At 42.6% G+C, this 25,286-nt stretch overlaps 8 protein-coding genes across 8 annotated transcripts; 5 read left to right on the top strand and 3 right to left on the bottom strand.

The window, feature by feature from the left end:
- Positions 1-331: 331 nt before the first annotated feature.
- Bfra_010982 (uncharacterized protein) lies at positions 332-1,369 on the bottom strand (the record flags this gene model as incomplete). Its single annotated transcript, XM_037341311.1, has 2 exons — positions 332-1,033; positions 1,139-1,369. 2 exons carry the CDS (start codon positions 1,367-1,369, stop codon positions 332-334), a joined length of 933 nt encoding a protein of 310 aa, XP_037188730.1.
- A 1,475-nt stretch (positions 1,370-2,844) lies between these two features.
- Positions 2,845-4,232, top strand: Bfra_010981 (putative 40s ribosomal protein s8 protein; the record flags this gene model as incomplete). Its single annotated transcript, XM_037341310.1, has 4 exons — positions 2,845-2,864; positions 2,916-3,028; positions 3,373-3,447; positions 3,516-4,232. The coding sequence occupies 4 exons, from the start codon at positions 2,845-2,847 to the stop codon at positions 4,064-4,066; spliced, it is 759 nt and encodes a 252-aa protein (XP_037188729.1). The 3' UTR covers positions 4,067-4,232.
- Positions 4,233-4,731: 499 nt separating this feature from the next.
- Positions 4,732-5,559, top strand: Bfra_010980 (uncharacterized protein; the record flags this gene model as incomplete). The annotated part of the gene is made up of 1 exon (XM_037341309.1): positions 4,732-5,559. One exon carries the CDS (start codon positions 4,732-4,734, stop codon positions 5,557-5,559), a length of 828 nt encoding a protein of 275 aa, XP_037188728.1.
- A 379-nt stretch (positions 5,560-5,938) lies between these two features.
- On the bottom strand, positions 5,939-6,754 carry Bfra_010979 (uncharacterized protein; the record flags this gene model as incomplete). Its single annotated transcript, XM_037341308.1, has 3 exons — positions 5,939-6,306; positions 6,387-6,515; positions 6,673-6,754. 3 exons carry the CDS (start codon positions 6,752-6,754, stop codon positions 5,939-5,941), a joined length of 579 nt encoding a protein of 192 aa, XP_037188727.1.
- A 3,838-nt stretch (positions 6,755-10,592) lies between these two features.
- Bfra_010978 (uncharacterized protein) lies at positions 10,593-11,810 on the top strand (the record flags this gene model as incomplete). Its single annotated transcript, XM_037341307.1, has 1 exon — positions 10,593-11,810. The coding sequence occupies one exon, from the start codon at positions 10,593-10,595 to the stop codon at positions 11,808-11,810; it is 1,218 nt and encodes a 405-aa protein (XP_037188726.1).
- Positions 11,811-16,620: 4,810 nt separating this feature from the next.
- Positions 16,621-18,245, top strand: Bfra_010977 (putative fructose bisphosphatase protein; the record flags this gene model as incomplete). Its single annotated transcript, XM_037341306.1, has 5 exons — positions 16,621-16,735; positions 16,796-17,382; positions 17,433-17,546; positions 17,605-17,921; positions 17,969-18,245. The coding sequence occupies 5 exons, from the start codon at positions 16,621-16,623 to the stop codon at positions 18,243-18,245; spliced, it is 1,410 nt and encodes a 469-aa protein (XP_037188725.1).
- A 2,455-nt stretch (positions 18,246-20,700) lies between these two features.
- Bfra_010976 (uncharacterized protein) lies at positions 20,701-21,968 on the top strand (the record flags this gene model as incomplete). Its single annotated transcript, XM_037341305.1, has 2 exons — positions 20,701-20,806; positions 20,902-21,968. The coding sequence occupies 2 exons, from the start codon at positions 20,701-20,703 to the stop codon at positions 21,966-21,968; spliced, it is 1,173 nt and encodes a 390-aa protein (XP_037188724.1).
- A 586-nt stretch (positions 21,969-22,554) lies between these two features.
- Positions 22,555-24,892, bottom strand: Bfra_010975 (putative abc fatty acid transporter protein; the record flags this gene model as incomplete). The annotated part of the gene is made up of 5 exons (XM_037341304.1): positions 22,555-23,290; positions 23,338-23,702; positions 23,750-23,787; positions 23,837-24,323; positions 24,377-24,892. The coding sequence occupies 5 exons, from the start codon at positions 24,890-24,892 to the stop codon at positions 22,555-22,557; spliced, it is 2,142 nt and encodes a 713-aa protein (XP_037188723.1).
- Between the last annotated feature and the right edge of the window lie 394 nt (positions 24,893-25,286).

Here is a 25,286-nt window from a genome sequence, read left to right as displayed (position 1 = left end):
TGTGTAGCGTCATTGAAATTGTTTTGTAATTATAACACATCGTCTGCCGAGAGCCCTGACAACATTCGCAAAACTCTCATGTGAGAAATCATCAGCCTAGATACCACTTCCAATCTGTCATTGCAATATGTGAGTAAATAGCCGCCGTTCATGAACTACCGCGTTAGAGAAAGAAACTAGCGTGTGTCAGTTGAGTGTACAGGAACCTCGGCTTTCAAATTTTAGATGCTGAGATTGAGGGAACAGGTGAAATCGACTTACCAATTGAAAGATGGTGGTACAAGCCATACCGAGCTTTGGAAATTCTCATCTGATACTGGAATCCGAAGCTCTACCAGTCTTCTTCCTCTTCATTCCATGGGAGTTCCTTGTCTGTGATTTCCGTGCAAAGAAAATAATTTTTGAACTTTCCTTGACCTGCTCCAAGTTTAGAAGGATCAAGGATTAGATTACTAGCCAATACCTTAGTTAAAATCTTATCGATGTCCCCATCATAGTGTTTATCGTAAAAATTTCGATAATAAGCGGCGAGTGACGGGGAGTACTGGAACACAAAAGAACGTAGCTCTTGATGCATTACATGCTCTGGGCGGAACAATGCAATCGGTCTTAACAATTCATGATTTGCTGTAACAAGTTTGTCGCAAATATTTCCATATGCAGCGAGAACTCGGATTCGAAGATCCATATCGTCTTCTGATATGCAAGGATCGCTTTTCCACCGACCAGCAACATGAATCATGCATTCTTTGTACAAAGTTTGGTTTCTGAGTTGGTAGGCAATCTTCAAGAGAGAACCAGCATTATCAGGTATTCGCTCGATAAATTTCGGGCTTCGGAAAAATACTGTATCCAATGTCCTTGAAACGACTGGCAGGGCACCATAAAAATCTGCAACCTTGGCCAAAAAGTTGATATCATTAAAACTGGTGAGTGTGAAGGATTTCCCGTACATGCAATCAGTCATATGTTTAACAGCAATGTACCAATGATCAGATCCGGTGTCGACAGGCTTATCACCTCTGCCCTCGACCTGGCACCGGTTCCATTAGCCTCAATTCAAAAGTGAGATGTGAACTTCGAGGATTTTTCCAATTTGCAGCGATCAAGAGAATGAAAATGGTTGGGATAAACTAACTTTGGTTGCGACTTCGAGGCTTGGAACATCGTCAGAAGTATCTTGAATGGTAACGTATTCGTATTTGAAGGTTGCATTCGCAGAAGAGGGGGTTTTGTCTGCTGAGTCGAGGAATTTTCTGAAATAAGCCGAACCAAGCTTCAACATCAATGAATGACAATGGATCTCATGGCTGAATACATGGAGCTTGACGTCGACTTTATGTCCAGGTAGCTTGTAGACTTCGGTCATCTTGAAATCGAGTGACCCTGAAGAGTTGTTATGGAGCGAAAGTGTTGTCCATTAAATTTTGAGCGCGAAAGTGTTATGGGAGGTTACATCCAATTACCCCTCATTGTGAGGCCAATGGGGGCCCTTCTCGTAGACAGGGGTGAGCGAGAACGAAGAGACTCCCTATTGTGATTTCACAATAAATTTCACACCACTAAATGAAATATGTAAAAGAAAGCAGTGAAAATCATGTTTATGCAATTCAAGGGCTAGCACGGCAATGATAATGACAGGCAGTGATTTGTGAAGCCGGAAGTGAGGATGGGGAGAGTGCAAGGCAACTCAACTTCATCTCGGTATACTTCTAAGTCGCATTGAATTGAAATCGAACAATCTAATATTGTATTTTCGATACATCCATTGAGTTTTGGTAAAAGCAATTGAAGCACAATTGCATGGTATCTTTCTGTACATTTCTAAAGACACAAAAGTCGACTGAACTTTGAGGGTGCTAGGGACAAATATACATTGCAGACTCACCACACATCTCCTTTATGCATTCATCTTTTCCATCCTTACAGTCAAGCAAAACAACCACTATTCAACGGCTCAATCAAAGCATTGCCTGTTCAGCCACCCGCCGACATATTCTCTTGCGCATTCATTGCCTTATATCTGCGCCATACTCTAACAGCCACTCGATCCCCACCAACATACTCTCCAGGCAATGGTCGTGCTCAACCTCACCTCTACATCTATCACCTCTACATCTATATAGATTGGAGCATTGCCTACCTGTACGTATTCAGCAAGTAAGATCCGCACAACGCTTCTGTTTCCGCCCCTTGCAGCTCTAATCGACGAGGGGTAAATATCCGCAGTGGTCGGATCCTCCTGAGGGAGAGAATCCACCTTACACATTTGATGCTGAACTAGCTATATCAAGACGTCTTAGATTGCAATCGTCAAACCATGTGTCGTAGAGAAGAATTAAGCACGGGCGATATATCTTTCATCAGACTGGATGAGGGCAAATCGTCCAAGATTGACCGAACAAGTGATCATCTCCTTCTCCTGATGCTCAGTTTACCTTGTAAGACGTTCTGAACAGATACTTGGATTGAAGATGCAAGTGGGTCTCTCTATCCATTGGATGGCCTGTTCGTTTGCATCATCACGATTCAGTATGAGTCGGGAAGAAGGATAAGCAGGGGCATAACGACCTACGAAAAGAATAGTATACCAGCTAACATCTGATAGCAAGTTTAGAAACATGTCTGGTATGCTATGTAGCATTGCAGATGATTCAATATCGAAAACTCGATGATACCATAAAAGATTTCCCGGGGAGTGAGTAGGATACTAACATGTTGATAGTACACCTGAATTGTCACCGAGTATGATTTTTCAATTGTTGCTCATCGTGAGTTCTGAGTACAACATCAGACTTGGTGTTGATTTCATTTTGAAGGAGTGAAGAAAGCGGGTGTAAAACAATGGAGGGGCCATGCTTAATGTATGATCACGTGATATTAATCCTGGAAGACAAAAATTCGCTTAATCTTAGCCTTCACACTAGCTTCTCGCACCGTTTTCATTTTTGCAAAAGTTCGATTCGAAATTCTTCAAACTCTCACGACAAATTCTTCGACGACAACGATTGTAATTCGAATCCATCAGGTCAGTACTTTACCAACGTCTCAACGTCCATTTGTATTACGATCGAATATCGAGAACGAAATCGGAACCAGAATTTGCGGAAAAAGAGGGCTGTCGAGTAAAAAGAACAAAAAGATTGGGAATAGTTGCACAGTGGATAATTCAGATGGAGTCAAAAACCTTCTCCAATCGACTGCACACCATATCACATATCAATACTTCTTTCGCACATCTCCTCGGGCATTTTCCCCATCGCATAGCTGGTTGCGCATTCGATTCTTCGATAAGACATTTCAAATACTGGCATTGAGAACAAAATCACATACATATCGGTTCAAATTTGGCTAATAATATTCATACCACAGAATTAGCAATCATGGGTATCAGCCGTGACAGCAGACATAAACGCTCCGCCTCTGGCGCCAAGCGATCCCATTACCGTGCGTAGTAGATAGCCCATATATCTTGATTGATATATGTTCCAACCTGAAAACTAAGACTTTTACAGGGAAGAAGCGCGCTTTCGAAGCCGGAAGACAAGAAGCAGGTACCCGTATCGGAACCAAGAGAATCCATCTCGTCCGTACCCGTGGTGGTAACCGCAAATTCCGTGCTCTCCGTCTCGAAGCCGGTAACTTCTCATGGGCCTCTGAGGGTATTGCCCGTAAGGTCCGTGTGATCGTTGTCGCTTTCCATCCTTCCAACAACGAGTTGGTCCGAACCAACACCCTCACCAGATCCGCCATTGTTCAAGTCGATGCTGCACCATTCAGACAATGGTACGAGGCACACTACGGCCAAAACTTGGGACGTAGACGTCAACAAAAGGCCGGCCAAGCTGTCGAGGAGCCAGACACCAAGAAGAGCAAGTCCGTTGAGAAGAAGCACCACGAGAGATTCGCTGCCCAAGGAAAGGTTGACCCCGCTTTGGAGAAGCAATTCGAGGCTGGTCGTCTTTACGCCGCAGTCTCATCCAGACCTGGACAATCTGGACGTGTTGATGGATACATTTTGGAGGGAGAGGAGTTGGCTTTCTACCAACGCCAATTGAGAAAGTAAATCATCTTCTATGGGATTTGGGATGGGTTGTATTTCATTGGGATTCATGGCATGGAGTTCCTGATATGGAATCATGCGAAAAATGGTTCTCTACAATAGGCTATGATGAATTCAAAAGCAATAAGAATACCCCCTTTGCCATTTGCTCGTACAATTAAATTAAGCATTTGAATGTCGGTGCAATCGTGAATTGTGTGAACCCATTTTCAATGATTCTATTTTGACATTCTTCCTCGCCCACATGCCGATTTTAAATCATTTTATTGACCAACACCCATCCGATCTTCGAGACAATGTTTTCGATATGAATAAAAGCTGGGGAAATCGAAATGATCGACCTGGACCTGAATTGGCTGCAAGACCCTTGTGTAACCATATGTAACCCATGTTCCTCCCCGCATTTCTTATCAACCTCGTGATGTTTCTACTCTCAATGGCCTTCTCCAACCTGCCAGGAACGAATCCATACCATTTCTCTTCTTTGCATATCTAACTTGTGCTCTGTAATTTTGCCGTTCAATAAAACATCTGATAAGTGATAAAGACAGGAATCTACAGCTTGGTATTGTAAGATTACAATACACCGCCTCTCTTCATTCTCGACATCATATCCTCAATCGCATTATTTCGGCAATCCTTCACATATACCAATTCTTTACATAATAATGCCCATCTCCTCCCTCGCACCGCCACCTCCCGATATTCCCGGTCCCTCTTCTGCATCTTCACATTCGCGCTCCCACTCAGTATCCGCTTCAGTCTCCACATCAACTCACTCTCATGCTCAAAGCAACCCCTCTACCTCCTCTCTTCCACCATTGCCCCCCTCTCCAGAAACCACCCGTCAAATAGCTGAAGCGCGCACTGCTCTCAATGCATCCATCCAAAATATTTTCACGCCTCACGAACATGCGCTGAAACTTCGAGCGCAAAATCTCCATCAAAATAGCAGCGCATTGACGAAACAGGAAAACGAATTGAAGAAAGAGATTGGGAAGCTAGGGAAAGAGGGGGATAAATTGGAAAAAGTTGTTAGGGAGGGACAAAGGAAGGTGAAGGAATTGGGGAATGTACAGAATTGGGCGGAGGTGCTAGAGAGGGATTTTTTAGTCGTGGAGGAGGTCTTGAGGTTGGTTGATGGGGAGAGTGAGGGATGGAGCGGGAGTGAAAGTGATTGGAGTGAGTATGAGGGAAACGAAGGAGGTGAAAGAGAGGGAAGTGTAGGTTCGAATGAGAGTGATGGAAGGACTGGGGAGAATGTCGATACGCATATGACCGATGCAAATGCACATGGCAATACTTCTGCACATGAAACAAATGGTACCCACCCCAATGGCATTGGACAAGACAAGGGGAAAGGAAAAGAAGGAGAAAGTGGAAGTATGGAACATATGGAGGCCATGGATACCGAGGAGTCTTCTACATCAACGAATGTATCCAGGTCTGAGCCGTCCTCTAGTTCCATCCGAACTTCGGCTTCGGGGATGAGTTGAGTGAGATGTTAGAACGAGCTGATTTGGTTTGGGCTGGGTTTGTCATGGGGTTTCCTGGGTAGAGGTGTAGAGTGGAGCAATGAGAACACTCTGGTTATGGGTCGTTTTATACGGTGTGTAGATTATTTGGAGGAATGTTTGGCTTTAAGAGTTATGTTGCAAAACAAGTGTCTTGGATTTTTCATACGAGCGTGCTTTTTATCTATTATCGACTATTATGAGTGGTTGTGTTTCATTCCATGATCGACATCAGAATCTCCCAATTACACGAGCGATTTCCTTCAAGCAATTATCACACTCATTATCTACAATCATACAAATATATATACAATGCCTCTCTATACCAGGCATCCTCTCCTCTTCAAATTCTCTCCTTCCCCTACAAAACCTCAAAAGCATCATAAATCACCCTCCCTCCATTTCTCCCACTACTAGCAACCCCCACAACCCGATTCAACCACCCATACTTTCCTGCATCATCACATTCAAATGTGAGGTTCAAGCGCATCTTATAGTCATGAGCAGTATGCTTATCTTCTTCTCCAAGTGCCTCTAGAACATCTCGGGGACCAGTGCGTACACCGGTGGTACGCAGGTAGATGCAGTGATTATCATGAGTTAGAAGATTATAGCGGGTATCCAGGTGAGCTGTTTGGAGAGATTGGGAAGGAGTGTTTTGAATGGTTTCCCAGTCGCCGCCGCCGGGGAGAATGGTGCCCCGGAGATGAGGACCTTCGAAACGGCCGCCTAGATAGGGTAAGCTTTATTTCATAAGTTGTGGAGGAGACAAAAGGTGGGAAAAAGTTAGGAGAGAAGAAAGGACAAACCTTTGAAAATTACAGTAGCGCGATTACCATGTCCTCCATCACCAATAGGGTGAAATTCCTCCATGTCACATTCGAGATGGAAGAGGAATTGGAGGGAGGGGGTAGGAAGGGTGTATTCAGGTTTTGACCCTATATTTGCTTTATTAGCATGGGATATACAAGATTTTGACTGATGGGGTGGAGGCAGTATTGGATGCTAGGGAATGGAATTGTGAAATCTCAGAACGGACGAATACTTGAGGACAAGGAGGGGAAGGATGAAGTGAGAAGGGTGTGGTTTTCTTACATTCTGTATTTTTCAGAGTAGATATATCATGAGCCTTTTCTACCTCGCCGGCTTGCACTCTTTTTTCTTGAGGATTTGACATTGTTTCTTTTTTCCTTAATCCGCTTTAATTCTTCAAGAGTCTTTAGAAATCCTAGATATCCAAAGTGTTTCACTGGGTACTAATAAGAAGATCAATGTCGAGAATATTCTCTCCAACTATATGAAATAATATATCCAAGAATAGAGAATCTCGAAATATTTGATTCCCAAAATACAAAGTCAACAAGAAACTCAAGAGTTAAAGCAGTCATGACGTATCCTAAAGTCCCACTTAGCACATGGTCTAGATCCATTCGTATTGATCGGATCTCGGATGTGGCGGAAGGAAGCTAATGTCTGTTTTTCGGGCCGAGGAGAAGCTAATGTGGGATGTTTTCCGGAATCCGAATTTTAGCCTGTGGTGAGAGAGAGATAGGGGAGTTGGTAAGTATAATTGATATGCGCAGTTTCAATTTGAGGGGAATGGGAGGGAGTGGTTTGGAATATGAATCGATTTTTTTGTTTCATTCTGATCTTCGGAATAACTATACTGACCTCTTGGAGAAGCGCTTTTTCCTTTCAAGGGTACCCATAAAGTCCTGTCATAGTGCGTGGTCCTTAATAGCCATTTGCATTTGTACCCACCTAGCTCCGAGCCACTCCTACCGTTTTGGTAGCTTATATCAGCTTTGTATTCACGAACTATACAAGCAATATATCCACCCGCTAACGAAACACCATCCTCAATTCTTGAGCTCAAAATGTTCTCTCCTCCCCTTCGGTCTACATCACCGACCATATATTTCAAACCATCAGATTCATTACTTCTACTAGCAAATTTAACACTCCACTAGAATTAAGGACCTATAAACTTTACAACGGAGTATCCATGATTTCCATAGATACGATACCTCCAAGTCCAATCACTTCAGCAGACAAAAAAGCTTTTACTCGGTGCATCTTCGACTTCGCATCCTCAATCCCATCTAAAAATCTAACCTAAAAGTTTCTGCACGAAAAAACGCCCGATTCGTGATCTTCATATATCTCAGAAGCACTTTCCTCGTCAGACTCATCTTCTTATGCAGGTGTCGTGGCTCGGGAATAGATATAGCATTTTAGCTTGACTAAAATGTCACGTACTCAGAATCTCAAGGCAGCAAAAGGCGGGAAATTATGAACCGGTAACGTATCTTTGCCGAGAATTATCTTGCATATCGCGGACACTGCTCTTTTCCAATCAGGAGTTGGTAGCAAGATCATAATCACTCGGATGTTTAATTTTCGAGGAGTAGGACATAGATTAGCGGAGGGAAGACGTTGAAAAAAGGCATGAGACTTGTGAAGTTGGCTGGCGGTTATGATGAATGTGATATTGAGCAAATCTGGGAAACCATTTCTGGCTCCGAAGGCTAGATAGGATATGGGGATGGTCGTGAGCCAGAGCTTGCGGTTTGTGATGGGGATGAAGGGATGGCAGTAGTGGGAATGGTTTTGCTCTTATGGGTGACAACAGGATAAATGTGCGAACTCAGATGTAGATACGGACGCAGATAAAAGCCATTCCCTTCTAATATTCAAAGAACTGCACTATTAAAGCAAGCACTCACAAAAGCTCCATCACCATAATATACTACTCAAAAGTAGATGTGAGGAGCACCTCCCTATCCCCCCATGATAGAGCTTTACAACAAGAACTCCCCCCAAAAGATCTTTTCCCTCAGTCCACTCGGATAAGTAAATCCATCTATTCAAGACACCATTCCCAAAAATATAACGCCTCACTACTCACTCTCTGCCAGCTGTACAAATCCAGGAGAAAGAGCTCCAAACAATTCATAGCTATATAATACATACATGCCATCAAAATGACACCGCACAAAGCACTTTGATGCATTGCATCTATTCTGATAAACCCACTCACTCACTCACTCACTCACTCAACCCCAATAATCCATCTATTCAAAATTTCGAGGTCTCTCAGAAGTAAAATACTAACAGTATTAACAGAACCTCTTTCTTTGTGTGAGACTTTCTTTCCACCAGTGACAATAAGATATCAATGGCTATCAACGAACTACACAGCAGATGGAATAGATACTCAAGAATCTCAAAGAGAAACTTTCTCTCATTCTGAGAACTTCTCAAGATTCTGGCATCTGATATAAGATACTAGAGTCAACCACATCATCCCATCCCATCTCTTTTCTCTTGTCACAAACAAGAGACCTGAAGTGAGACAAGTTGTAATCACAAACAACCCCACACCACACAACTTCAAAGCAAGAATGTTATACTTAATAATAATAATAATTAATATAAAAATAATCTTTTCATCTTTATTACTTGATTATCGCCATATTATTCAAAACCAGACATCTCCCCAGACAATCTACTTAGTGATTCCCCATATCTCAACCTCCCTTTCCATCCCAATCCCAAGAATTTCTACCTACCTACCTATCTACTCATTATCACTTTTCGATAAACCTACCCACGATCAAAACTCAAAAGTTCAGTTTCTAAAACTGATATAAACTGCTGTTAACAAAGAAACAAATGGCTAGAGCTCCTGGAACTCCGAGATCGCTTAAGTCGAAATTTAAAGGTGAAGTTTGGAGTTCGGAGGTAGATGTTTTTGAGAGGGAGAGAGAGAGGTCTGTGAATAGTGTGACTCGGGTAGGTTAATACATACAATGTATCTATCTAAAAGATTCTATACTAGTTCATGTTATGTCATTGATAATGATGTCTTGTTATTATGAAATAGAGTAGTATGAGTATGAGTATGAGTATGAGTATGAGTGTTAGTGTTGTTAGTGTTAAAGAATTTAGATTTAATTTAGATTTATATCCACATGCAACACATTCACTCTCCTCAAGACAATATCTACCTGGGTATTTCCTTTAGACAACAATACCATACCATACAATCTCTCACACGTACACAAAACCCCAAGTACGACAACTCATCTAGTTTAGTAAATACAAGACTCCCATTCCATTACACTACACTACCCTACAATATACTATACTCTCTCCCAAACCCGTAAATACATACATAATAGATATCCTGCACAGAAAACCAACTCATTATAACTCCCATTCACTCCCCTCAAACTTCTGTCTCTGCCCCATCCATTCCATATCATCCCAAACCTCTCATCAACATCTATCAACCTCATCTCATAAAAACTTCCAATCACCATTTGAGCCACTCTTGTATCACCAACCAGACAGAGAGACAGCCAGCCAGCCAGCCAGCCAGCCAGACCACACTTATCTTTCTTTCTCTATTTCTTTCTTCCTTTTATATCACTCTTCTCCCTAAGAACCAAAAACCAACAACCATAAACAAAAGACAAAAGCCAGAGAAAAAGTCCAACCCTCATAGTTCAACTCCCAGTCCCTAAACCAAACCTCCCCTCCCTCTGCGACATCGGGGCTCTGATTGCCAAACCACCACCACCACCACAATTTTTGAATATAGATCCGAACTACTTTTTTTCGTTTCAGTATAGACTTTGAATAATTCCTCCCAGTTTGAATCCTATTTATTGCTGCACCTGCTGCTGTTCCTGCTGCACTTCTTTACAATACGATACAGTTCAATACGATACGATCCATACAGCTTCAAGATTGAACTTCTTTTTCTTCTGCTTGTTTAAATCCTGCGATCCTTTCAAGTATTCAAAAGAGCTTTCTGATTCTGGGAATTGAAAAGGTGGGCTTGATTACTGCAAGAAAGCAAGATACAAATACATACATACATTTTCAACATCAAAGAAGCAGAGGCGCAAGAACAAAATTCTTTCTATCTACTTACCTACTTACCTACTTCTCTTCGCAGCCCTTTATTTGCACCATTCAAATCCACGTCGATTTGAACAACACAAAAGATGGAACCGATCAAAGGAAACATCCAAGGCACACCCACCCCCCAACCACCAGCAGGAAACAATGCGATGTTGAAGCGCCTCCGAGGCAGTGGATCAAGCGGTCGAAACCGACCTGGTTCTAGAGCTCGCCATGCTCACCAAAACGATGGTACCCCTACCGCACCAGCACGACAACAGCCACCGTCTGCTAATGACTTTCCACCATTGGGTTTTAATGCTTTGCAGGATGGGAATGTTTTTGGGAATGTAGTCGGCGATACAAATGCTAGACCATCTATTACGGGTATCCTAGCCAGACCTACTGGTGCGACAAGTATAAGAGAAGGAAACCAATTGGGAGGTGGTGTTGGCATGAGTATGAACCAACAAGCTATAAACCGACGAGTCTTGAGAGCGAAATCTATCTCTGCGAATTATTCCGTTCCCACTGGAGAATTCATGGGTGGCAAGAAGGGAGAAATGCCACAAGATGGAGCTGGAGTCCCATCCTACACAGGACCTCCTCAATTATCTCGTCGTGGAAACCCACTTCCTGCTCGTTCGGACGCAAGTGGAACTTCGACAAGAACCAATAAAGTCATCGCTGCGTATCAGGCTGCAAATTCCGCACCGAATCCTCTCGCCATGACACAGGCAGCTGGAACATCCCTCACCCATCGAAGTGATACCTATGAAGTTGGAAAGAACTTCGATCGTCTCCGAATTCAAGGTACTCATCTTGGCCTGACAACATCACCATACTTTCCCAAATCCACCGAGGACTTGGTGAAGCATCGAGAGGAGCGAAAGAATGACGCGAGGGATGAAATGAACGAGCGAATTAAGAACAAAGAGGAGGTCATGAGATTGAAGAGCGAAGGAACTTATGTCAAGGTTAAGCCTGCTTTTAGAGGAAAAGCATTTAGTGACGAATTATCAAGCATGCTCGCTCGGAAGAGTATTTGGGGACATCCAAGCTTGGACGAGGAATCACCTGTACGAGCAGACTGGCCAACTTTGGCGGATTTCAAACAAGCAGGAATGAGAAAGGCGGGTTTGCCGTCTCCGAAGTATAATATTGGGTATGAAAATGGAATGGCGGGAGAGGAGATTACATCGTTCGCAATAGACAGAGTTGGATGGGGTGGGAGAAGAGCTGATGAGGACGTCATGATTGAAGAAGAGGAAATTATGGAGATCGGCGAGATGAAGGGTCTCTTCGAAGCGATCGATGGATAAACGAACTTCTAAGAATGGCGCCTATGTAACTGATTGGAAATATCACCCTGGCATGCATTGCATTTTCTGCACAGCGCGGACAAGCATTCAATCAATGACGATTAGCGAGCAATATAGTGAGGTACTGAAGCGAAGTAGCAAGCGGCATAGGCATAGCGGATGTGTTCATTTTCATTTTCTTCCTCTCTCCTTCCCCTTTCTTTTGTTTTGAATTTTTTTGCGTTTCTTCTCAGGATGGGCTAGAGGTAACAGGAAGACAGCGCGGGCATAGTGTATCTCACGAAAGGACATGGCTAAGGGTGACTCTTTTAACTTCCTCTTTTAGCAGAAGGATAGATACTTGTGGACATAAGCTATAGAGAAACTCGGGACGTATGATCTGTACCAGACAAAGCAGGCAAGAGAACAGCTAGCAAGCAGATGACAAGAAATAATGAGAAGATATTCAGACCATTTCCTTGAAGATGGGATGTTGGGAGTAAAGTGTTTATATACTTCTTGGTGGATGAGTTGTGTTCTGAGTTAGATGATAGAGAACTGATCCAAGTTTGAGACAGAGTTTGATATCAAAGTCATACATCTGAGATCGCCGAGACGATAGAGATATGTCCTGACTCCTGAATCCTGGGACTGTAATTTGAGAAAGATGAAGAGGTTCTTCAAGTAGATCGATCTCTCGATTTCCATAACTCATGAGTAATAAAGCAAATAGTAAATCAAGGTGCTCATCAAACATAAACTCAAAAGGAGAAGACTAGAAGAACAGATGACAATGCAAGAGGAGAGGCAGTCAAAAAAACCTATCGGAAGAATAGATTTTCCATAAAAGTGCACAGACCATTAAGTTCACCACTGGGTGCATGGAGACTAACAAGACATTTCTCAACTTTTGAAATTTGTAATAAATGTATTCTTCAATTATTTGATACCAGAACTTCTCTATTTATTGTTCAATCAGTGATGAATCATTGTTTCAGATTTTCAAATTATCTAAATCTAGACTTCGGAAGATATTAGCAACTAAGTTTCCTGTCCTGCACCCACTGGTAAACGAATAGATTGGCTTAGCCACAACCACCCATACCCGAATCCATATCTATACGCATAAGTATTTATATCCCTATCCATCTCAATATTTCGAATTCATTTCCACTCCAATTTTAAAGTCAATAATATACCATCCTTTACCTACCTAGATATCGGTATTGCTTTCCAACTGAACGCATAGGAAGCATTTACTCAGGTAACATATCAAGCTTCAATACTATTGAATCTAATCCCTAATTTAGGACAGTTTGTTAAATAGAGCTTCAATAAGTTCTGGCTGACTCACCAGATTTCGCAATTGCATAATGCTAATGAATCAGATATGAAAAAAAGGTTAATATAACTTGGGTACCTTGCCGGTTGAGACTCAAAGTGTATGGGCCTGCTAATTGCTAGCCAGACTACCTCTTTCACGTTCACTTCCACTTTCACTTCCACTCCCACTCCATTCCATTCCTTCTCCTTCCAGATCTAATATGAGAACCTTCTCCTCTATATCGACTCCCTTAACCCGTGCAATTTCCACTCCAGTTCCAGTACCACTTCCACTATCACTTCGCGTTGACCTTATCTTACTTCCCCTTACAACCGCTCCTCTTACTCGGCTATCCACTGCCTTCCAATTAGTCATTTCAGCACGCTTAGTATTCCGAGGCTCAATGAATAAATGCAACTTTAGTCTCCTCAATCGAATCAGAGCGGACTGTCTGCTGCAACATCGTTAGTCTTGGGTGTTTGTAATTGATTATCTCTTAATATAAGCGTAAAGTCGAGTATGAAATCAATGCAAAGCTCCTCCTCCCACCGCCGCCTCCCGTTAGCCCAGTAATATCTCAACAAGCGACTCCATCAGAAAAAAACATAACCACGCCCAATATCTGCGAACCAACAGCCAAAAACAACCCCGATTTGACATGTTGCAAGGGGTCAAGTAGAACCCTACTCTAGAAGTGACCAGGGTTAACAACCATGGGAACTCCCTATCAATAGCTCGAGAGCTTCACTTAAAGTTCTCCAGATTATCACTTCGTTTTCGGCCACTACGTTCCTGTTTGATCTTTGACTTGTACGACGATGATTTCAGATGGTGCAGTTCCCAGGAGTTTTCAGAAGATTTTAAGCCTTGCCGAAGCAGAGGGTACAAAGAGGTCGATAGTGTCAGAATAGGTCATGTGTGAATTGGCAAGACGATACTGGGTTGGAAATGGAAGTTGGCATTGAGGATTAGGTCATGTAGAGCACGGACCAACCATCAGCCAATTATCCAATGGTGTATGAAATTGCTTTTGCTGAACAATAGTTTGTAAGTAGACACTTTCTACTGCCCTTGATTGCATTGTTATTCCTCTTGCTTGTGAAATCAATTTTCATCTTGGTAAATCAAAGATTGAAAGATACAGCAGCAAATTAGAATCATATACTTGAGTGATAGCAGATTATACCAGACAATACTGCCACAAGTTTAATCTCACCACTTCTGATTTGTCAAGATAGTACGCCGCTTTATGTACCTCAATACAGCTTCCGAGCATGCAAAGTCTTATCAATCTTACGATAAGGGATAAGCAAGGGAATAACAAAGCAGATAATGACTGCTCTTTGCTTGTTCCACTACCCACCATCAGGCTTGAAAAAGAGAAAGTAATACAGTCCATCACATCAACAAGACTTCCAACACCATTATTAAAAGATCACTTCCTCTTATTTTCCAACAGTGTGATAAACTGTTTCTTCAAATTCTAATTCCTGCCTACAACTCTGGTTCATTGATCATTGATCGTCCTCATCTTATTCCACATAACACACGCATCCTTATCTAATCAAGCAAATATGTACGGAGTTGCAGCCGGAGGAGGTCCATTGAGAAGGAAAGGGGAAATGTATTCTGCGGGAAACGATGTATGTGAAATAATTCTTTCAGAACTCTCAGAACTTTCAGAACTCTCTATTTCAAGATCTCATTCACAATGATCAAATTCTTGATGAATCGAAGCAATCCATCAAAGTCAAAGTTTTGACTTGATCTACTCATTCCAATGATAAGATCGTGAACGCAAAGAAAGATGGTGCAATTATGCAACCATGCAACCAGACAGATCTTAGACTTAGATCTCATCCACGTGATGCAGAGTCTAGTTTTGGGAGTCTAGGTTTGAAGTGGCAAGATCAGCGGTGAGAAGAAGCCAACGAATGAACCAGGCGAGCCAGACAAACTTGCTGCATTTGAAGTAACTTGCAGGAAAAAGAATTTTCTCGACCTATTGGTAAAGAATTTTCCTGGCTCCTATACGAGTGCATCTGGGGGCTCAGGGAAGCTTGACACAATTGACACAACTATGTGCCAATGAGAAGACAGGACGAGTAAGACAGACCAACCGACAATCAAGAAGACCATTGAGAGTATGTTTTTGCGAACTTTAAACGCTCATTCAGACTTTGTGGGATGGGGTGGATGGATAAAAGCTAGCAAGGCCTTTTCCCGATGAACCCAACGTTTTGGGAAGAGGTTCTAGATGTCCCTGTATTAATCATTCATTCCACCATACATGACATGACCAGTAATTCTGGCGTGGTAGTTGTGATGAATTGAGGTCGTTGGTCTTGGGTTGTAATAAGAAGATGCTAGGTAGCGCATTAAATTCCGAAGAAAAAAGAGGATCTCTGGTGGAATAGTGGGAAGCCAATCCACAATGTGGTTTCGACCCAAATATGATGATTCTCCTTTTTTTTTCCCTTTACCCAACCGGCCTCGAAGCTATTTTTGAAGTTCTTTTCTTTCTTTTCTTTGGGAAGAGAGAATATGTTGATCCTGAAGAGAGTGGCAGATTAGCCGGTTAATAACCAATTCCCGAGGTCAATAATGCAATGCCACCTTACTTGTAAACCATTTTCTCAGATGTCAAACCGATCGAGGGGTCGAAACAAGCCTCTACATTCCTCAGCCTTGTGCGGGGTTGAATTATTCTGAGGTTACCTCGTTCATGGCCTACCTAGTACTGAGTGTCTGTCTACCTTTGCAGCATTTTCCAATTGCAGGAAGGATCAAATGCTCTTGTACATCCAGATTCCCAGTGGATGCAAAAGTTGGACTTGCCCTTATAAAGTCGTCATAGGATGAAATTTCTCGTACATTACGCATAGCACAGCAGACCAGACCAGGTTCAGCTGTTGTGATTAGAAGTGGAATTTGTCGGAAAACCGGGATTTTGGAGGGGATTCCCGATGTTTTAGAATTTAGAAGGGCCCAAGCACACACACTCAAGCATTACTTTAGGTACCCTACAGCCTACAGGGGCTCTTTCCTCCCCCTGATTCTTCATTTCCTTCTTTCTTTCTAGAAGGACAGGACAGGATAGGATAGCACAGGATAGCACAGGACAGCGCAGGATAGGATGAAATCATAAATTCCTTTTTCTACACTTTACCAAAATCAAACCTCTCTCGATATATACACAAATACCTCACATCCTTCATCCTTCATCCACTCTGCTTATTTCTTAGTTGACTTGGACACAAAAGACATCAAAAAGCACCATTCGGGAAAATCTAATTCTGCTTCTCCCCGTGTAAAAATAGCTTATCCCTCCGAACTCACCCGTTCCTTACCTACCTTAATAAACTAAAGAGACCGCCGTTGACAACCTCACGCGATCATCTTTTTCTCTCTCTTCAATAATTTGCCATTTGAACCTTTATTCTACTTCTTCCTTCTCTTCTTACGTTGAATTTTGATCTTCAAATCCGCCGATTCTTCACAGCAACCATGACGCGATTCAAGACAAGATCTAATGGCCTCGGTGTACAGGTTGAGGATACTCAAATCTGCGTGGTAATGGTCGGTCTTCCTGCAAGAGGAAAATCGCTCATTGCTCAAAAAGGTACGTACAAACTTCAATCGATTTGGGAATACACAAACGCTAACATCGCATACTTTACAGCTCAACGTTATCTCAAATGGTTATCCATCGATGCTCAAGTTTTTAACGTCGGTAACTATCGTCGAAATGCAACCCCAAATCCGACTGCCGATTTCTTCGATACAACCAATACAGAGGGCGAACGGATGCGTAGAGCTGCCGCTGAAGCTGCCGTCAATGATATGATCGATTGGTTCAAGAATAAACAAGGAATTGTTGCCATTCTCGATGCTACGAACAGTACAAAAGAACGCCGGAGATGGATCAAAGACCGTTGCGATGCCGAAGGAATCGAGACCCTCTTTGTCGAATCGAAATGCGACGATGAAGATTTGATCATGTCAAACATTCTAGAAGTCAAGACAACATCCCCAGACTACGCCGGCTCAGACCCGGAAAAGGCAGCTCAAGACTTTAGGAATAGGATCAAGAACTACGAGAAGGTTTACGAGACGATTGACGACGAAGAGAGTGATCTTACTTATCTGAAGATCATGAATGTTGGAAAACAAGTCATCATCAATCGAATTCAAGACTATCTTCAGAGTCGCGTGGTTTATTACTTGATGAATTTACACATTAAGCCGAGATCTATTTGGCTGTCACGAGTAAGAAATCATTGGATCTCATGAAATCTCATTTTGCTAATGATATATAGCATGGAGAGTCTATGTACAATCTCGAAGGAAAGATTGGTGGTGATGCCGAGTTATCCCCTCGTGGAGAGATGTATGCCAAGAAATTGCCTTCATTAGTACTCGAATCAGTAGGAGTATGTACTTTCTCATCGAGGTCTAGTTCTAGTCGAATCCCATGACTAATTTATGTAGGACAATCGCCCTTTAACGGTCTGGACTTCAACTCTTCGTCGCACTATCGCCACTGCTCGTCACCTTCCCAATGAGTATAATCAGCTTCAATGGAAAGCACTCGATGAGCTCAACTCTGGTGTTTGTGATGGACTTACTTATCAAGATATCAAAGAGCGATATCCAGATGATTTCGAGGCCCGTGACGAGGATAAATACAACTACAGATATCGTGGAGGAGAGTCTTACCGCGATGTTGTTATTCGTCTCGAACCCATTATCATGGAATTGGAGCGATCAGAGGATATTTTGATTGTTACTCACCAGGCTGTTCTTCGGTAGGCTTTGTTTTTCCGATTACTTATGATCTACTAACAATGTGTAGTTGCATCTACGCCTATTTTATGAAGAAGCCCCAAGATGAATCACCCTGGATGGCTGTACCTCTTCACACCCTCATTAAGCTCACCCCGCGTGCGTATGGTACAGAAGAAGTACGTTACGATGCACAGATCCCTGCTGTCAGTACTTGGCGTGGTAAGGGTAGTGTTGCAAAGCATGAAGACCCTATTCCTGCTTCGGATATTGCAACTAAAGTTGGTATGTATTTTTACGCCTATTTCAAGAATTTCGCTCATACCTTTAATAGTGGCAGACATTAAATGAGTTTCCAACGGCACGCCTTCGTTTACTTTCTGTTATACAACCAATCTTTTAAGCGGACTAGCAAGTCTCATCTACACTATGATTTTTGCCTAGGTTTTAATGCATAGCGATTTGGCGTTACATGATTCGATTTTCTCTCTGGACCTTTTGTTATAAACGGAATGTCGACACATTGTTTCGTCTTTCCTTTCTTTGGTTTTTGTTTCACGTCATATGGTAGATATGGACTCAGATGAATGGGTATTATTCGGAGGATTGGAGATGAAGACTTTGTCACATTCGTGGTGAAAATTCGGTTGGGCTTCGGCATCGGATTTTTTTCTTGTATCATGCTGTTGCATGGTTGAAATGGGGTAGATGGGAGGATCAATACGATAACAAGTGGTGATGAGGTACAAATGGGTTGAGGAAATTGCTTGAGCTTTGGGGAAAACGAGATACCAAAGAGCGAATTTAGGCTGAGCGCAGAGGAAGAAAGATGAAGGAAGAATCATCACAGTTGTCTGCAAATGAGATGAATCATCATGGCTTGTGATTTGAAAGCCATGAAGACAAAGCTTGATAGCAAAATACATTACAGGGTGGAGGAAACTTATAATTGATTCCTCCTTCTTGCACTATTTTCACTGGGGATTGAAAAATCGAGACAAAAGGTCAGAATGAAATCATGTGATGTCAATATAAGTATCAATGTGATTGAGTGTAAAATAAAACAACCTCGGCACTCATCGGTAGATGCACGGGTAAGGTAAAGTGATGGTTAACCGCCGGTGACCCTGGTCTACTACAGGGCTGGCTGGCTGTTTGTATCGGTATATTTTATACGAGTACCCATGAAATGCGGAAGTGTTTATTTGCGAAGTACAAAGTTGGAAGTTGGATGTAGAGTAGGTTGGGTAGGTTAGATATGCGCAACCGTGGATAATCCGTTGAGGGGTTAGGTTGGAGGGTTTGGGTGTGGGTGTGGGTGTGGATTTGTGATTGTGATTGGGGTTTTTGGGTGGTGGGTTTGGTGTTGTGGGTTTGGTTGTGGGTTTGGAGGTATATGGATGTGTGGATGTGGGTGTACGATTCTTGCGGTAGGCAGCGCGTGTAGATTGATTGATTGATTCGTGGATGTACTTTTTTTTTTTGAGGGGGGGGGGGAGGATGAATCGAAGTTGGGAAGTTGAGATGGTTTGTAGGGATGGGGGTGGGATCGGGTTAGGGAATTGGTGACTCTGTAGTATCATTAATACATACATACAACTGTTGATTGATTACTTTAGTTGAGTTGGGGCTGGTTTTGGGTTCGGGTTTGGGTGTTGGGTGCTTGGTGCATATTGTATGGTCATGTGTATGTGAGAGAGTGAGTGGCTCAATGCACAAAGTACTCGGCAGTGAAGTGAAGTAAATTGAAGTGCGCTTATTAGCTTGACTACCTTGGCCTAGCTTGATTGTGTTTTTGGTATGTAATCATAACGGTATGTTGGTATATTGATAGGTTTGTAGGTCTTTATGGGCAGTTGCTGGATTGTAATCTGATTGTTGGTAGACTGGGTGAGGTTACATTCTATGCACAGGATGAGGTATGTACCTGGCTCGTCTGGGGTGTATAAATATACATATAAATATAAATATTTAGGTTCATGCGCAGCACGCAGCGCGCAGCGCTTATGTCGGTGCGTGAGTGCATATTCTTTGCGATTTTTCTTGTGTATTATTGTATTGTACTATTGTTTTGGTAGTGTGGGTAGGGAAGGGGAAGGGATGCCGGTTTCAGAATTAGCCGCTTGGGACGCGGGATGTGATGGGTTGGGGGGTTTTTATGGGGGGTGTTGATGGGGATGTTGGTGTTTCGGAGGGTTTGTAGCTTGGTATGGGTTAGGAGGGGGAGGGTGGTATTGTGTATGTGAGATGGGAGATGAGATGTTGGAGACTGGGGGCTGGGGACTAGGTATGATGGATGAATGGTTGGTGAGGGAGATAGGTGATTGATTGATTGACTGATTGATCGACAGCTGGGGGAGAGGGGAGGGGGGAAATGCTAGTATGGTAGTATTGTAGTATGACGAGAGACTGAAGTAAAATAGATTAGGGTAAACAGAAAGAAAGAAAGTATATATACACGAGATGTTGGCAGGAACACTAAAGCTATGATATTGAATAGGTCTGTGTACGTTATAAAACCCTCCGTTTCATTGTGTTTCTTTCAAGTGGATATCCGTATCCAAACTCTATATACCACCAGTTTCGAGCGCGTTACATTTTTGGGAACTTTATTGTCGTATTTATTTCCTTGATTTTGTTTGTTTGTTTGTTCTTTTTCGGTTTATATATATATATCGGATTGTTTATTGGGGAAGGATTTGGGAATCTTTTGATATCGTCATTCGTCTTATCTTTTTTGTTCTTCTATTTCCATCTGATATTAAGTAGAGGAGTTCGGACGAAGGAACAAAAGATAAAATCATGTATTCGCATTCGTCATGGTCGAGTTTGGCGCTGCTGGCCAGCTTGTTGGGAAAGATGGATGCGTATCCTACACAATCGTTTCTTGGGATGAGTTCGCCGGAATGTAAGTTTTATATTTCTATACTTACACTTGTACCCTAATCTTTTATTTCCCCTACCTCTAGTCATCTCTCAAAAATAAACTAACATACATTCCAGCGCTCTCACTTTCCACCCACCACCAATCACAATCACAACTACCACCCCAAACTCCCCGTACCCTCTACACAACCCCATCTTCCTCCTCTCCAGATCTCCACCCCTCCCGCTCCGGAACCATAAACGTCCGTCCACCCATCTCCCACTTTTCCACCTCACCATCACCCATTTCTATCCCCTTCACTCTCACATCCACCTGTCCCAACCTTCACCTCGACTGGACCTGTCTCACCACCGATCTCCTCTCCAATCTCCTCCTCCTCTACCCCTCCGGCCCAACTTCTAGTCCCTATTACACATTTTCTCCTGGCACTCCCGCTCAAGACTCATCCTCATCCTCTTCCTCCCCATCACAAGACACCTACACCATCTCTTCCAGCATTCTCCTCCCCACCAAAACCGAAGGAACAGAATTCAAGTCTTCCCTCTACATCTTCATTTCCCCCGCTTCTCACGCAGGCATCGCGGGGATATCGAAAGGGGAATGGAGAAGTTTCATGGGGTTGCTTCATGGGGTTAATAAGGGATTGGAGAGAGAAATGAAGGGAACGGGATGGGGAAGTTTAGCGATGGAAGGGGAGTTTCCTTTTCTGAAAACTCCTTACTCTGAGAAGAAGGGACGTGGGAATAGAGGGGCGAGGAGAGAGAAGTTGGGGCCTTCGGATATTATTTTTCCTTCTTCTTCTTCTTCTTCTTCTTCTTCTACTTCTCCCTCGGAGAACGAAGAGGAAAAACCAGCATATCCACGTGATGTGGTCAAAAACTGGGAAGAAGAGGAACAGGAATTGAAAACGAAGAGAGAGGGAAAAGAGGAAGAAGAAATCTCCTTCTCGTACAAGATTACGTGGGTATACTACGGAATAACGAGAGATGAGAGCGGAAGGGAGATATTACGAGAATGTGCGCAGATGCCTGAGGGAGTAGAAATGGACTTTGAGAGTGAGGGGCCTGTGAAGAAAATGAGTGCTCCTGAGGGGAAAGGGCAAGAAGAGAAAGAGGAGAAGAGTAGGGATTCGGACGTGGTGCAACAGGGAGAGGAAGAGCAAAGATGGAAAATAGATTTATAGGGTACTATTATGACATTACTTTGGAGATTATTAGATGGGATAGTCAAGATCTTTGGGGAAGAAGGAGTATGGTGTACTTATTACTGGGTTTGTTATATACCCAAGTAAGGATTGTTATGTATTATGTAGGTAATGAGTAAAAGAATGTATCATAAACTGTATCGATCGCGATGTATATAAATAAAGTGGATATAAATATGGCGTATATGGGACGAGGGGATCTGGTTGGTGCATATCAATTTTTATGTCATAGAAGTGATCTACATCGTCTCTGCTAAATTCATGAGTTTTCAACCACAGCTGAGAGTGTTCAAATTTGTGTGTGTTCTAGCTAGCTTGTGGACAACGAAAGCTCAATGTTTAATTTTTTTTATACAGAAAATGAAGCTTTAATATCAGGAAACACTGGCGAGATGGCGTCTTAATGTCTAGGTAGATAATTTCCCTTATAGAAGAAATATGATATGAAAATGACAATCCAATTTCAGAAATGGGCAGATAAAATAGGATTAGTATATGTGCAAAGTATATGCATTCTTCGCTCTCCTCTCATTTGCCCCCCTTGACTGATTCCCTCCCTAAACTCTCACTCACCTCTTCCCAACATCAATTCCTCATACCTCCTCTTCACTTCTGGCATAGCTCTCAGATGCGCCTCCAACTCCTCTTTCTCGTCCTCCAATTTCAATCTCTTTTCCGCGTCCAATTTAGTAAAGATATATTTCCCCTGCCCGTCAAATTGCAATATCTTACTATGATACTTCCATAAACTTCTACGATGACTTACTGTCATCAACGTGATATCTAATGCTTTGGCATGTTCATACATGATTTTCTCCATCTCTAGAGTGACGCTACTGGTGCATTCATCCAGGATAGCATATTTGGGGCGATTGTAGAAGAGACGAGCCATAGCTACGCGTTGTTGAAGGCCACCTGAGAGGACATCACGCCATTCGGCTTCGGCGTCCCAACCATTGGGGAAAGCAGTCACGAGGTGATCGAGATCGAGGATTGAGAGGATGGAAAGGAGGTCAGAATCAGTTATGCCTTTGCTGCGCATAGTGCGGAGAGAATCGGGGTAGATGATTTGCTGTCGGAGGGATCCGGCGCTAAGGTAGGGTCGTTGAGGCACGTAGAAAACTTGGGAGAGAGGTGGTTTGCGAACGGTACCACCATAGACTGGCCATAAACCTCCGAGAATCCGGAATAAAGATGATTTACCACATCCATTTGGTCCAACTACTAGAACATGATCACCACGTTTCATGGAAAATGATAATTTTCGGACGAGAATACTTCCACCGGGAGTGATAATTGGCCTAAGAATTGTTAGCAATTGTAAATTTTATGTTTAGATAGAACATACACATCAACAAATTCAATATCTTCACTCTCAATGACAGTACCTCTGCCTCTCATCAACTCTAGCTGTTCTCCAGAATCATCGTCAGATACTAGAGTTTTATCAAATCGTCCAGCTTTGATATCGTCCATAACCTCCATGAGAGTTGCAACTCGTGAAGTATATCCAGCCAATTCGGTAACCTCTTTGTAAGAGAACATTACTCGACCGAAGGCATCGGAACTAGATAGCAGTAACCTTCGATTGGTTACGAAACTTTCCGTTCGGTCACCCATAGTTGCTGCAGTTGCACCTGGTATCTTAAAGAATACCGGAACACTACAAAGGATAAGCCCCAAAGCTCCCCATACGTATTTGATGACGAAATCCTATAGAAATTAGAACTGGCTTCCAAAAAAGAGATTGCGTTCCATACCTCCATTATCCCATGTGTGAATCTTCGTCTCAATATGTCTGTCGCGATATTAGTTGGTAGTCAGGAACAGCGTATGAGGATACTCACAGTTTACATGTTTGATAAGTGTAAAATAACCTTTATCCAAAGTGTCTTTTTCCGCTTCATGTCCATTATACAATGCAATCTCTTCGCTGTAATCTATCAATCTTGAATGCTGGAACCGGAATTCTCCTTCTAATCTTGCTTCATCTGCCACAAATTTACCAAAAGGTGGAGTCAATGCTCGCATGACATTTGCTGAAAGTTGTACCAGTAACGACATGAAAAGAAGCCCTTCGCCACCAACACTTTTGGAAAGAGAATAGTTGTAAATTGCCATATCTAATGCTGGTTTTGCAAGATTTCCATATAACTCCGCCAAACTATTCGCAAATTTTGATACATCCACAGTTATTAATTGATCTGCATTCTTTATTCGATCGTCGAGAGCGGAAAGTGAGTAAAATGTCATATTGGATAGATATCTATCGTGAATGTAATCTGTCAATCGTGTTCGATACTGAAGGGCAAGCTTGCATTGATGATATGAGAGCTGTAGGCATAATGTGTTAGCTTGATTACCGCAAAATGCAATATATCACATACCATAGAATTCGTGAATGTCGCAGGAACCGCGATCAACATCCACCAAACAATCCCAATCAAGAAATCCTTCCCTTTCCCTCTTACTAGACTTGAAACGAGCGCACCATCCATGGCAGCAACTTTCAGACTGATCAAAGTTCTAATGACAAGGAAGATACTGTGACTGACAAGCAATCGCATTTCCTTACTCCTCCATCCAGGTATACATATTCTCAAAAGCCGTATCAGGTTCTTGAAGAACTCCCTATTCAACTCGACCTTTTTTCTTCCGGCTCCCTGCGCGCCATTGCCTAGTGCAACTGGACCTCTTCTTCGTGATTCCGCATGACGAATAGCTGCAGCCTTTTGTTCAGAAATGGCAGAACGAATTCGATTAAGGAGAGCGAAGAATAGTGTCAAATAAACCGTCCGTGAAATTTTCGTTCGATGCTTAAGGTATAATGATGTGAGATCCGATATTATACTCTTGATCGTTCGATCGGGTGGCAGGAAATTGAGTTTGGATTGCGCAGCCATTTTGATGAGCTTGTAAATAGACTCCGGATATACTGTTGCAAGCAGCTCAACGAGTCTGCAGATTAAGTCGCTTCATGAGGAGGTACAATGAGTTAATGATCAAAGGCCCAGATAATATTTCAGGTATGATGTCGTCGCTGTGCATTTAAAAATGTTGCCATTGTTGTATTGCGTTGATGTTTCTGTTTCCTTGGGTCCTCGGCGCATCTTCACATGCCAGCCCGCTTCCGGGAATGGAGAAATCTGGGGTAAAGGTACCGAGCTACTGGCACGTGACTATAATTACAGAGCGTTTGTTCATGAACTATTTTCTCCTCCCTAGATCGTTCTGAGATTTTTAAAATTTAGCTAGAATGTGTTCCTTACTGTCAATTACATGCTAAGCTCATCAAGT

Source organism: Botrytis fragariae (assembly GCF_013461495.1).
Source record: "Botrytis fragariae strain BVB16 chromosome Unknown tig00000223, whole genome shotgun sequence".
Lineage (NCBI taxonomy): Eukaryota > Fungi > Ascomycota > Leotiomycetes > Helotiales > Sclerotiniaceae > Botrytis > Botrytis fragariae.
The sequence above is the reverse complement of the archived record's forward strand: the minus strand, read 5'-3'. Positions and strand labels throughout refer to the sequence as shown.